Source organism: Syngnathoides biaculeatus, chromosome 2 (assembly GCF_019802595.1).
Source record: "Syngnathoides biaculeatus isolate LvHL_M chromosome 2, ASM1980259v1, whole genome shotgun sequence".
In the NCBI taxonomy this organism is placed as follows: domain Eukaryota; kingdom Metazoa; phylum Chordata; class Actinopteri; order Syngnathiformes; family Syngnathidae; genus Syngnathoides; species Syngnathoides biaculeatus.
Window position 1 is genome coordinate 31470750 of NC_084641.1, and position 13783 is coordinate 31484532.

The window sequence follows — 13783 nt, forward strand, 5'->3', positions numbered from 1 at the left end:
TAAATGATTTAAAACAGTTGAACAGTTTTGCCTCACTATTTGAGTGCTTCAACAATAGATATCTACTAGCAATTAGGCAACAAAAGTGATGAATAATTCATGTCTAAACAATACCTTTAATTAAAGTGTAAATAGGTTACTAATGACATAATCAATGCCCAGCACATTACCATTACTATTCCTCTCACAGTTTATATTTAATCATTGGATCACCATGAGTTTCTACCTTGTATATCTACCAACATTGAGTTTCAGAAAATTAATTTACAGTACGCTCCAGCACTCCCGTGACCGTTGGAAGGCAAGAGGCATGGAAAATGGATATGGATATGATACAGACCAATAAACATGTCATTTGAATGACCGTATTATGAGAACAAGTTAGTTTACTTTGTCTTTTGTGATACATACTGTACATGTATACATTCAACACTTGGAGGGGACTTGGTTGGATATCTTGTGATTTACAGGTTTGCCTTCCTAATTAGGATCCTTTTCATTGACAGGTCTATCCTCCATACCCTTCTTTACCACCACTCCTGCGTCAATCACTACTCACGCTCCCCCCACCACCACCACCACCACCAGGCATCTGATAAACTCCCCCTATTTCACCCGTCGGCCCCCGGGCACGCCCCGTAGGCCTAGCGCCGGCAGACGGATCACCACGACATCAGCACCTGCCACCACCCCAATCACCATCACCACCACAGCACAACCGGTCATCACTACAACGGCAATGCCACCAACCACCACTCTCGTCCATGTCCGCGAAAGACTCCACAATCACCAGAGACCATGCGATTCCCACCCCTGCCTCCATGGGGGAACCTGTGAGGAGGATGGCAATGACTTCAGCTGCAAGTGCCCTGCTGGGCGAGGGGGATCTGTGTGCGAGAAAGGTAAGTTGTATTTTCGTTCATATATTATGGGGTGGGGCGACACGGTCCACAGTTGGCACATCTGCCTCATATTTCAGTTCATATCCCGGCCACACCTGTGTGGAGTTTGTTTGTTTGTGCGTCCGTGGGTTTTCTATGGGCACTCGGATTTCCTCCCAAATCCCCAAAACATGCATGGTAGGTTGATTGAAGACTCTTGAGTTTCCCATAGGTGCGAATGTCAGTGTCTATAATTGTTTTTTTAAATGTGCCTTGTGATTGGCTGGCAACCAGTTCAGTGTCTACCCCGCCTCTCGCACTCAGTCAGCTGGGATTGGCTCCTAACCCTAACCCTTGTGAGAAGTGCTGTAGAAAAGGGATGGATGGATGGATTATAGTGTCTTGAAAAAGTATTGGCCCTCTTCTCAAAGTTTTTCTTTGGCAATTATATTGACCCTCTTCTCAAAGTTCACTTAAATTAAGATCATCAACCATATGTATGTATGAAATATAACCCAGTGTAACTTATAATGCTCTTTTTAAACAGAGATTTCACTCATTTAAGGAAAAAATAATTAACATTTTCCTGGACTGTGTGAATAAGTTATTACCTCTCTTATTAAATCATGAATTAACTGCGGCTAATCACAAGTTTTGGTTAATTTTCACTGATCTCATCTGAGCCTGATTACCTCTAGACCTGTTCAGTAAAGCAATCAATTGAACAGAATCTGTGCAGACAAAATCAGGTAGGACAAAAGATCTAAAAAAGCTGCAATAAAATGAAACAATCCAAAGAAATCTTTAAGCAGTCGAGAAAAAGGGTCAGTGACATCCATCAGTTGGGAAATGGTGACAAGAGCTATTTCTAAAGTTTTCGGATTCCAGCGAATCATAGGTAGGGCCATTATCCTCATATGCAACAGTGGTGAACCTCCCCTGGAGAGGCTGAGATACAAACATTTCCTCAAGAGAATAGCAGTGACTCATCCAGGAAGCCACAAAGGAACGCAGGACAACTTCTAAAGAACTGCAGGCCTCAATTGCCTCAGTTGAGGTCAGGAAATAACAATAGGGAAAAGATTGACAAAAATGACATCTATACCAGAGTTCCAAAGTGAAAACTACTGCTGACCAAAAAGAGCATAAAGGCTCATCTTGCGTACTTATTTTTTACTGCAAAAAAAAAAAAGAAACAGGAATGATTTCTAAGACCTTTGAGTGAATATTATGTGGGCCTAGATGAAAGTTTAGATTTTTGTAATTTCAGAAAAATAAAACCACCCTAACAGTGAAACATGGTGATGGGAGTGTGATGGTCCTTGCTCCTTCAGGACCTGAACAACCAATAATTGTGATCATTAAAAATAAAATCATGAAGGAGACTGTTCAGCCATCAGTTTGTGACCTCAAGCTGAAGCACACTTGGTTTCTGCACCAGAATATGACCCAAAAAACAAAAACAGAAGCAAGTCCACTTGTGAATGGCTTCCAAAAAAATAAGGAGGTGTTGTGTAGCAGTCTAATCAAAGTCAAAACTTTAAACCAATTGAACTGCAGTGGCATTCATGCTCAAAAACCTGCATTTTCTCTGAATTCCAAAAAAATTTGAGAGGAGTGGACCAAAATATCTCCACAGAGACATGAAGGACGCATTTCCAGTCATAAAAAATGTTTGATTTCAGTTCTTGCTTTTTTTCTACTTACTTCATCACAAAAGGCTAATTAAAGTAAAAAAAAAAAATCCCTCTTAATAAATATCACCATTTGAAAACGACATTTTCACTTGGGTTATATTTGTGTGATATTTAAATATTGGATGATTTTATACATTATAGCAAGGAAGCAACGCTAAAATGGAAGAACTTGAGAAGGAGGCCAATACTGTTTCAAGGCATTGTATGTTTCTTTATTTTATTCGAGACTTTCACTCTAATTTGATCCTAATATAAAGAGCATTGTCAAAGTAATCATTAAAAGCCTCATGATACTGTTCACTAAATACATCTTAAGGGCCCTTTCATACCTCACTTGGTTTTCTTGGTTTTCACTGTGGGTCAGCGCTCAAGGGTGAAAGCGTCGCAGTACATACTTCCCCATATTTGGAAGTGCTTGCGTAGCAGCCAACCACAACGTAACAGGGAAGCTTCTTCCCCCGGCAAGATCCACATTAAACACCTGTTACACTGTACCTGAACAAAGTGCTTTACATGGCGGTTGACAGCATTGACCTTGTTCCCCTGCAGTGATCAAGTATTTTATCCCGTCATTCGGAGGTCATTCGTACTTGGCCTTCCAAACCATGAGCGCCTACCACACGGTCCGCATTGCCATGGAGTTCAGGGCATCCGACATGACGGGCATCCTGCTCTACAATGGCCAAGAGAACAAGAAGGACTTCATCTCTCTGGCTCTGGTGAATGGCAAAGTGGAGCTCAGGTAACTACAAACTGCTACATTACAGTTTATAGCCAATAAGTTGGGATTTTTCAGGATTACGGGGATGGCCCGCTGCGCTCTAACCCCACAAGAATAGATTTGCCCCAGCGCTGAGCAGATGTCCAGATTCAGAATCAAAGCAAGAGCAATCTGGAGTCCGTTGGCGATTCTTAAAGTATTTCCTTGAAAGACCATTAAGGTGATATGTTCACAAATCAGATCTCGACTTGCACCAGGAAAGGAAGGATCCCATATTTGCTTCTGAAAGGGAATTAACTTTTTTGGTTGCCATTATGAAGAGAAATTATTAACTATTTTAGTTGAAAATGGCTGATTTGGATATCTGGAAGAATTCTAAGTAAACTCATTTTATTAATTGTACTAGTTAGTAATAGTCATTACAATGGGATGTATTTTTGTTATGTATTTTTCTTCTCTGGGGTATTTTTGACAAATACGTCCCGGACGTAACAAAAGCCTTATAAATCGGGGAAGAAATGTATCATGTCTCCTTCAACATTTAATGAATTAATTGAATTTAAATGATTTCTTCTCCCCAAATATCTAAAAGACAGTGTACTACAATGACTTATGTTCAACCTTAGCATTTCATCTTTAAATTTAAAATGCAAAAGAATCACAGGGAAGAAACGTGGGTCATTACAATGCCTTTGGCTTTCAGCAACGCTAAGAATAAAAACAAATACATGTCAGTGGTTGTGATGATGGAGGGAGCAAACAACACTGGCAAGAAATTAAATGTTGATACAGAAGGTTATTGGCAGATTTGCAGGTTCAAGCTGTGAAATCAAAACTGTTCATAGTCACATTTGGTGAGATAAACGTGATTATTATACATACTGTATGTGCAGGTAGTCTCCATCATTCATTAGGTATAGCCATACATTTAAAATGATCAAATACAAACACCAATTAAACTTCCACCAAAAAATATGTCAACAATTTTTTGGGAATTTTGTAATATTGGCAGTGGTTTCCAGAATATACTGTCATACTTACGTTATAAATGTCATTGGTATTTACAAAGTACCCTGTGCAGACTACCACTCCCAAAATTAACATTTTCCTAAATGTATACTTTTTTTTTTTGTTTTAATGAAGATAATAAATCATTGGTGCATGTTGAAAAAAAAAGAATCCAAATACATGCGAGGGAAGGCAAGCATTTGAGGAGACATAAAGAAACCAGAAGTTGGACGTTGCCATTACAACAAACTTTATTCAAATTCAGATAAATTATTTTTACATTGGAGCATTTACAACTCCTGAAATCCCTCCTTTCATTCTACACCCAGTGCAATTAACAGAGAAGTAATCAAGATCAGATTAATCACTTGTAATTTTAAAATGGAACTCAATTCCCGAAATAAGCGTTGAGATCTCCACTCACAGCTCTGCAAATCCAAGTCACGAGGAGATGAAAAACTATTGCTGGCAAATAATTGCTTTTAGGTTGCCTAATGTGTGGGTGCACATGGATGACAGTTCTCTTTTGGTGTCCTTTTTTTCTCTTACAAAACCTCATTAGATAAAAGGTTGATATCAAAAGAGGCTTTGAAAGATGTATAAGTGTGTAATTGACTCATTACAGGCACATCGTTTGCGACATCCTGTGCCTTTTTGCAGCTTTAAAAAGCAACACTGTGTATTTTTTTAGCATATAGTAAAACCTCCAATACCAATTGATGCTGTGCTTACTTGCAATCATGTTTGTTGCTTCGTTGTTGCCATGGTACTGCTGCATTCCAGCCAGAAACCCTGTGATGTTCTTTGAGCACTTGCATCAGCTAATATTTCTTCACAGGGTTGTGTGCCGTGCTTGTGCCAACTTTGTCACTCATTAAAATCATCAGGTGTATTGATTGCAAGAATTTAGTCAGAAATCAAAAGAAAAGTACTATATTGTGTTCATTGGACTATTATTGGAGCTCTATGTACACGACACCAGTAACAAAAAATAGATGAAACGACACATGCCACAAACATTGGAGACCTGCTGAAAAGCTATACTTTGCCATTTTTCAGGTTAGAGAGTTAATTTTGAGCAGTTTTTTTTTAATTGTTGAACAAGCCATCTTGTATGAAATGCAACTAAACTCAACACAGACAATCTAATAAGCTGCATCTTTCTCAGATTCAACACAGGTTCAGGAACAGGCATCATTGTCAGCAACATTGAAATCTCCCAGGGCCGCTGGCATCAGCTGGTGGTGACCCGCAATCGGCGTCTCGCCATGCTCAGCGTGGACAACGAGCCGCACATCGAGGGCGAAAGTCCGCGCGGAACCGACGGCCTCAACCTGGACACTCATCTCTTCATTGGAGGAGTGCCTGAAGAAATGAAGCAGGAGTAAGTCTTTGCATTTTGTTCATTACTGTGCAGTAACAGGAACATTCTAAGTATTCTATACAAGGCACAAATAATCAGATGACTACAACAGCGATTAAAGAAAATCTTTCAGTTGGGAGTGTTTGCTATTGAACCCTGAATTCTCTTTCCAAACAGCACTTATCAGATCTGATTTTCAATTTTGCTAATGTATTCTGACATTTGAATTCAATATAGAGTCTTCGCCCATATGTCTTAATCGGAAACCCGAGGGTAACCATTGGGGAATTTATGCTAATGTAGAGAAAAAGATCAATTTTAACACTTTTCTCATTTAGTACTCTTTGACACGGAGTAACTAAACAGTAACTAAAACCATGCTGTTGTACACAAGTATTTTTGTTTTACTTGGAAGAGACTTTAAATTCCTTTTTATCCAGTGGTTATGCATCACTTGCGTTAATGTTCTCACACAATCAAGACATTCCATGAGACAAGAGCGTGTTAAATGGTCATCAAAATTAAACGATCCCTTTCAAGTTCATTGGTATCCAAGGGGTCATTAGCTTCACAGTTATAATTTTAAGATCTCTCCAATATTAGTGTGATGGGATTGACTTTCCCTCCTTTGGCTTCTGCAGTGTAAGAGAGAGGACTGCCGTGGGCTCGGGTCTTGTGGGCTGCATCCGCCTGCTGGATGTCAACAACCGGGTTCTCAACCTGCAAGAGAACGGCGTTGATAATCTCTACGGTAGCGGTGTGGGCGAATGTGGCAACAACCCTTGCCTGCCAAATCCCTGCAAGAATGGGGCCACGTGCCAGGTCAAAGAGGCAGAGATGTTCCATTGCCAGTGCAGAAAAGGATTTTGGGGTAAGGTGATGACAGACAAGCAATAAAGCTTTAAAAAAAAGATGTTTATTTCATCCATCAATTCATTCACAAGAGTTGATTTAGGCTGAGAGGCAGGTAGTTCCCTGTGCCATGACTATTTTCTTAATATGCTGACTTTTCTCTGCAGGTTGAGAAAGTAAAACATAAAATTAAGTAAAAAGTAAAACCGTATCTCTGAGCTTGTTCTTTCAAGAATTAAGTAAATGGTGGCATGGGAGTATTAACAAAAAAAAAACAACTTGCTTTTAAAGAAAACTAATACTGTACATCCTGCTTTTAAATCATGTCAAAATGTTTTATTTTGTACAAGTAGACTCAAATTACTTATAGAATACTAAAAGAAAGGTCTGACAACTGTAAGGTCAAAATATTGTCCTTGTGCCTAACACAAACCAATTGATCATGTTCTCCTAAATTCATACTTTATTTTAGAAAAAAAATAATTTTCCATCCATTTTCTGAGCCACTTATCCTCACTAGGGTCACAGGAAATAAACTTATTTTTTCAGAAAAAAAATAATTAATTCATTACATTTGTCAACTAAGCAACTGTGGCGCTAACAAATAGTTGACTCTTGAAAGTGATGTGGTCTTTGGTTTTCAACAGAATTCCTACTAAATTCCTGTGTGAACACATTGAAAAGTTTCTTTCACCTAAGGGTTTCGCTGTGATCGTGTTACGCTGAGAAATCCCAAGTGAGGCTGACGATGCCCACAGTCCTGTCGTGAGGTCTGTTTATGAACACGATCAAGTCGGTGGGTCCAACGTCGACCTAATGGCCCCGTCACACCATGATGTTCTGGCCAGCGTCCTATAGCGTTTGAGGAAACGTTGGTAGTCGCCCATGGTCGCCTGGATAGCTCCAGAGTAGAGTTGTTTCCACGCCAGTGAACGTCAATGATCGCTGGGAATCGACGGAGAACGCCGGTCCGGAAAAAAGTTTTGAACATGCACAAAAGTTCTCACCGAGACCAGCGTTCATCAACGTTTAATTTTAAATGCTGCAGTACGTTCAAGAACATCCGTGGAACGTTTTACTAAGGTTCGCCGAGCGTTGCACGCTTTTGGCTATCGTTAGTCAGTCGTAACTCTAGCTTTACTTGGTTGTTACTTAATCATTTGCTTTGCAGTGAACGACTCACTGGCAACCTGTCAACGCCCACTGAACAATCCCCTAGCGCACACAGCTTGTAGCCAAAGTGAAACGAACGTCGTTTGGTGTCCATTGAGCGTTTCCCAAACTGCCATGCATATGGGTATATAAACCGATGCTTTGCAAAAGCAAGGTCCATTTAATATTAAGCTACAGTAGAGAGCACCTACTATGGAAGATCCAGAAAGCAGCAGTTCGTTTTCGCGGAAAAACTCCACCTGACTGTCCTCAACAGCCCGGTCCAGGATCCTGCAATCCTTTCTCTGCTTCTTTTGTCTCTTTGTCAGACCGTCCTCACTGGGGTTTGCAAGGTGTTTAGGGTCCCCAGGGGGTGTCACATGGTGTGTGACTTAGCGGACGTGCTCTTCCTCCTGCTGTTGTTTTTCCCCCAAACACATTGCTCGTAATGAAAGAGGCTTAGCTTTCTTTCTAGCAGCGCTAGTTGGAGAAGTCCGCACCCTAACTTTTTTTCTTCTCAGCAGCATGATGCTCACTGTTCTAACTCACGACAACAACTGAAGTGACTATGAACTTTCCAACGTTTTAGTGCCGGTTCCACTGGAAAAATTACACGCCAGCAAAACGCTTTTCTGTCGTGATTCACCCATTGGTCACACGCTCAACACACTCGTCTTACGTTGAGAAATCGCTCGTTGCGCCCCAATGACGCATTTGCACACGCTAATGGTTTTTGGGTTATCTTATTTGGTCGCTGCTACACGCTTTTCGTGCGTTAGACATACTTTAAGTCATGCGTTAGACACACGTTAATCACATGCTACATGCGTCTTCCGCGTTTGAGAACACTGAAAAACAGAACGATTGAAATGTTCAGAGGACGTTGACCAGAACGTCATGGTGTGACGGAGCCTTAAGAGATTAAATGTCGAGGCTGTACAGAAAAAGGAACGCGTTCACCAAATGCTCAGTAATTGGCCTTTGGCCTATCTCTATTTTAACATCCCTTCTTGTTGTTTTCTTTCTCTGCAGCTGATGCCAACTAACAAGCAGCTCAGGGAGAAAACGGTTAAGAGCAGACAGCAGTGCGGCCTAATCACGCGTGCTTCTCGCTGGTTGCTCTGTGGCTTACAGCAGAAAGTTTCTCACCAAGTTAATTGTTAGGGTAAACTTTTGTGCCTTGATCTTAAACCCGTTTGCACCCACAACGGACTTTTCCTGTGGGTAGAAAAAGCACATTTCAACTGAATTGTATTGAAACAGTTGCTAGAAGAAAGAAAAAAAACAGCAGATAAGCAAAATAGCAAGACTGAGTTCAGTAGTGATGGGGATCCTTTCAGAGCTCCTCACCGCAAACTTTAATATCCTAAAGGTGACTTGAGTTGGGGTAGAGGGCAAAAACATCATCCGACAGACACTGCACAGCTGTTCGATACTGACCCAGAATCATAAGGAAACCCTGTACTCTGGCAACTAGGTGTTTAATTTTTCCTAAATGATCTGAACATGACCTCCATTCCACTCACGTAGTCTGTATTTTGCCGCAAATCAGTCCAAAGACCACTGTGGCCATTTCATTAAGGATTTGTCTGCATCTCCAGGTCCAACTTGTGCCGACATCCATGACCCATGCGAGCCCAGCAGATGCCATCCGTCATCCCAGTGCCAGGCACTTCCCGAGGGAGGCTACAAGTGTGAATGTCCGATGGGACGTGAAGGGAGGCACTGCGAGATAGGTAATTTCTAAATACATAAGAGTGGACCCCTTTTCATTAGGCAATATACTGTGGTTCAGTGAGCTATGGTCCATAATTTTGTTTTCTTTTCCATTTTCGAAAATGTGATGGGCAAATAATTGATCTCCACTTTAACAGATTAACATATCAATAGCAAGTTTTTAAACGTTAGACAGAGGTACAAGACTAAAACTTTTTATTAAGTCAAACCCGTTTTCTTCTCACTGCTTGTCCGTTGTTTGTCGGTTTGAATTCACAGTGGGTTGCCACTCTGATTCCATTTGCATACCTGACGCTGCGATCATTATTCTGCCTTCACAATCCAGATTTGAAATCCAGTTCCAAATTTAGCTAGACTGATTCGTGGAATATTCGTTTGCCCTCTACAATTCTCAAGATGTGCTAGGTTTTTTTCTCCATCCTCCCTCATATGTGCCTCATGGTCTTCCCAACCAGTGACATTTCCATTCATTTTGAATCAAAAAGCAAGATCAAAAACAAAGAGCATAAATGGGAAATGGCGTGAGCCCACAGGCTTGGTGAGCATCAGAGGTACTGTGGGTTGAAACTAAGGAAGGCCACAACTGCAGAAGATTGGCCCCTTTGGGCCGTCTGCTGCATCGATACAACAATGGCTGTTAGTGAAAAGCAGCATTTTCCTGTGCCCGTTTACTCACAGGTGTCATGTTCAAGCAAACGTGTTCCCAGAGAGCACCACATGTCAGAGAAAGAATGCATGTCATCGTGCATAAAGACTTCCTGTCGCACGTTTCAGACTTCTGTCAGGATTATCGTCACTGTATTGTTGCCCTGTATTACTGAGCAACCTTGACGAAAGCTTGTGTACTTCTTTGTTTTGAGTACCAAAGAGATGATATAGTACTCTGTGTATTATTTAAAAAAAGAGAAGCATCAACCATGGCACCCCAAACCCTTTGGGAGTCCAGAAAAGCCAAAGTGGAATAGTGTGAATCCCTGTTAGCAGGTGAATCAAATCAAATAGATGGAGTTGAACCAAAATCAATGCCATCCCATTGAGAGTGTCTCCCATTCCAAAAGGTGATTTTGATTTATTTATTTTTATAACAGAATCAATTAGATGAATAATCGCATCAGTCCTCTCCGACAGGCAGTGATTAATGGGGGTGTCAGTCAGCCGCCGACGACCGCTCGCAGATAAAGCGGCAGCGACCGGGTGGACAAAGCCCCTGAGAGTGGCACTGACAACAGTTAAAAAGACATAAATTGGTAGAAAACTTTTCTGGAGTTATACGATTGTGTTCACGCAATTCCTGCATTTCATAATGTGTGAGGAACGACCACTCCTTGCTATTTGGGATTATTGTAGTTTGATCAGATTAGTGGTTGAGAACAACTATTCATCACTCTTTTTTACTTAAAATGGAATAGCATTACTGTAGTACCACTCTCACTAGAAATGACTATTGAATGCAGAAAGGCGGTGTTGCCGTGCCAAACAAAATCAAAGAACTGTATTGAGGTGGATGTCAGTTTTTGCACAACAGCAACCGGCAAAGAGGATGTGATGCTCCACCATTTGTGTTCAAATATCTGCTACAAAAAGGGAGAAATCCACAACTATCAGTGTCAACCGATACGATGGCAAAGGCATTTTCCATTATATGTTAGCATGGAGCTCGCAGTCATTCTTAATTCAACCTTGTTTGGTTGTCCAGGGCCCATCTTCCTTCAGCCATTTTCATGGAGAAGATTTTTAGCAAAAGAACATGGTCTTCTTTGTGCAGGTGTGATCCAGTTGTCATAACACCCTGCTCTTCACCTATTTCTGCATCTTTTAACAACATTTAAACAAAAGAAGAACATACCCCCCCCCCCCGCCCTCCTTCATTCTACAGTCAGAAACTGTGTTCCAAGGACATGAGTTCTCTATTAATAGAGATGAGTTATATGCGTGATGGTGGTCTGTGCAAGTTTCCAACTGTTGATTCTCATAAAGATTCAGTCTTTGGAACAACATCTCATTAATTTTCTCATCTCAGCGTGCCAGACCGAATACAGTTCCTAATTTCAGCCTGTTCCAAATCACGTTGTAGTTGTGTGTCTTATTTTGACAATGTGGTGGCATTTTTCAGAGGAAGATCCTCAAATACATAGCCTCTGGTTGCACTTGTTTGTCTCGCTAATGTCAAGCCACTTCATCTTCTTTTGCTTCTTGTTTCTGAGCCAGGAACAGAACATTCTGCAGACACTGTGTTGTGCATTTGTAAAAAAAAAAAAAAAATCTGCCAAAATACAATAACTACATTCTTTCCATTGGCACTCCACATGCCTTTGGAGGTTGTTTGTTAGAATCTGACACCACAGCAGGCGGTTTTGGGTTTCATTTTTAACTCTGCTAAATAGTGTGCAAAATGTCAAACCATTTTTTTTTTTAATTTTACCCCCAAAGGATGGTCCCATTACATTTTGGTTAGACTCCAACAGAGGAGTTTTAGGGTCACATTTTGAAAAAAGAGACAAAAGTAAATATTAAATGAATAGTCCTACTATATATATATATTTTTTTTTTCAAGGAGGCGTTTCACAACTTGAATTTTTCGTTACTAGAGACGTTCCTAAGTAGAGGTACCATTGTGTGAGTGTATGTGTGTGTGTGTGTGTGTGTGTGTGTGTGTATTATAAAAAATTAATACTTTTATCTGTGGCCAAGTGTGTCTTATACTAAAGTAATACTTTTGTCTTTGCCAAAATAACACTAGAATTAATTAAAAAAAAGGAGAAAAAAAATTCTGCTTACTAATAACAATTATGACAAATGCTATTATCGTAAATGAAAAAAATACCCAGACTTTTGAAACATCAACAACAGATATTTTTTTTTCCAAGATAAAGGCATTATTTTCAAATTATTGAAAACATACATATCAAATTTGAGCAAAATTTGCTTTGTTGCAGAGCCAGCAGTCAAAATTTCTAACCAAGTTTCCTTCAAGATATGATTCACATGATGTTGTTTGCCGTGAATTTGATTTTGTAATGGAACATCCAATTCAGCATGTTCTGATTCTCATCACTGTTAAATTGTGCTTGACCAGGTTGTCACATGTCCACTTGTATACATTCTTACCACGTTATATTCATTACGCTGTAAACAGGCAGAATAAGAATACTGTACAACATTTTGTGTTTCCAGTTGCCGAAAGGAGAGGGGCATACATGCCGTTATTCAATGGAGACTCTTACCTCGAGCTCAAGGGACTCCATCTTTATGGACATGATCTGCGGTGAGTTTTTTTGGGGTTTTTTTTCTTGTTTTTATTGCTCAAACAACGTGTCATTTTAATTTAAAACACTGGTATATCAACAACTGTTCACCGTATGGAACTGCAAGATTGATTGATGCTGTTGAATGTGTTTTGTGAACAGTCAAAAAGTCAGCATGACAGTGGTTCTTATGGCCAACGACTCCAATGGCCTTATCTTCTACAACGGGCAAAAATCTGACGGGAGAGGAGACTTCATCTCTTTGTCTCTCAGTGAGGGGATCCTGGAATTCCGATATGACCTTGGCAAAGGGCCTGCTACCATCAGGTTGGCATAAGATGTCGCTCCTAATAAAAATTGTTATATCCAAATATAGCTGCAGTAGATAATTTATGTCACAACACATGCTGCTATTTTCACTTTTCCTCATACCATAGCCAGGTATCTAAACTTTTGGGTGTAAACAAGATATTTCATTTTCATTTTATTTGTCTCATTTGTACATTCACTGACAATGTTCATCCAGTTGCTCACACACTGAAGTGTGTTTGTGATCTAGGAGTAAAGAACCCGTCAGGCTCAACGTGTGGAACACCATCAGCTTGGAGCGCTCCAATCGCAAAGGAGAGATCATGGTGAACAAGAAGGACGCCGTTCGAGGAGAGGCCCCGGTAAATGTGTAGCCTGCTGTCGAGCTCCTGCCAATGTTGCTTTACTTTTAGCATGCTGAGCTTTTTGGGCCTACCTGTGTGTGGTATGATTTTCCATGCTTGGGACATACTTCCTGTTGTTGTTGACCCATCTGTTGCTCCTCTCACATCATTACAAAAAAGATCCATCAGCTATTATCAAGTGTTTGCTTTCTCCTTGTGATTGTATTTTTTTAATTATATCCAATTCTTCAACAATAGGTGACAAAATGCACCCATTCAGCTTGTTTATCAATTTTGTGGATTGCTTAAGCATCAATGTATGCATTAGAATATAAGGGTTATGATAATTGCAGTCCAAGGTGTACACCGTGCTCTCAACTTAGAGTCATATGATTTCCTTAAGTCTCACAAAAGCATACTGTGTGATCGTTTGTGATTTTTGTTATGGAATCCACGATGCTTCCAGCCCCCAAT

General features: G+C 40.4%; 1 protein-coding gene across 1 annotated transcript in view; it reads left to right on the plus strand.

Moving 5' to 3' along the window:
• agrn (agrin) overlaps positions 1-13783 on the plus strand; it is a 174368-nt gene that overhangs the window by 128130 nt on the left and 32455 nt on the right. The window contains exons 22-29 of the mRNA XM_061800472.1: positions 507-902; positions 3128-3320; positions 5476-5691; positions 6312-6541; positions 9276-9410; positions 12586-12676; positions 12819-12983; positions 13216-13327. Coding sequence (XP_061656456.1) covers positions 507-902; positions 3128-3320; positions 5476-5691; positions 6312-6541; positions 9276-9410; positions 12586-12676; positions 12819-12983; positions 13216-13327 — 1538 coding nt within the window. The remainder of the gene's footprint in view (positions 1-506; positions 903-3127; positions 3321-5475; positions 5692-6311; positions 6542-9275; positions 9411-12585; positions 12677-12818; positions 12984-13215; positions 13328-13783) is intronic.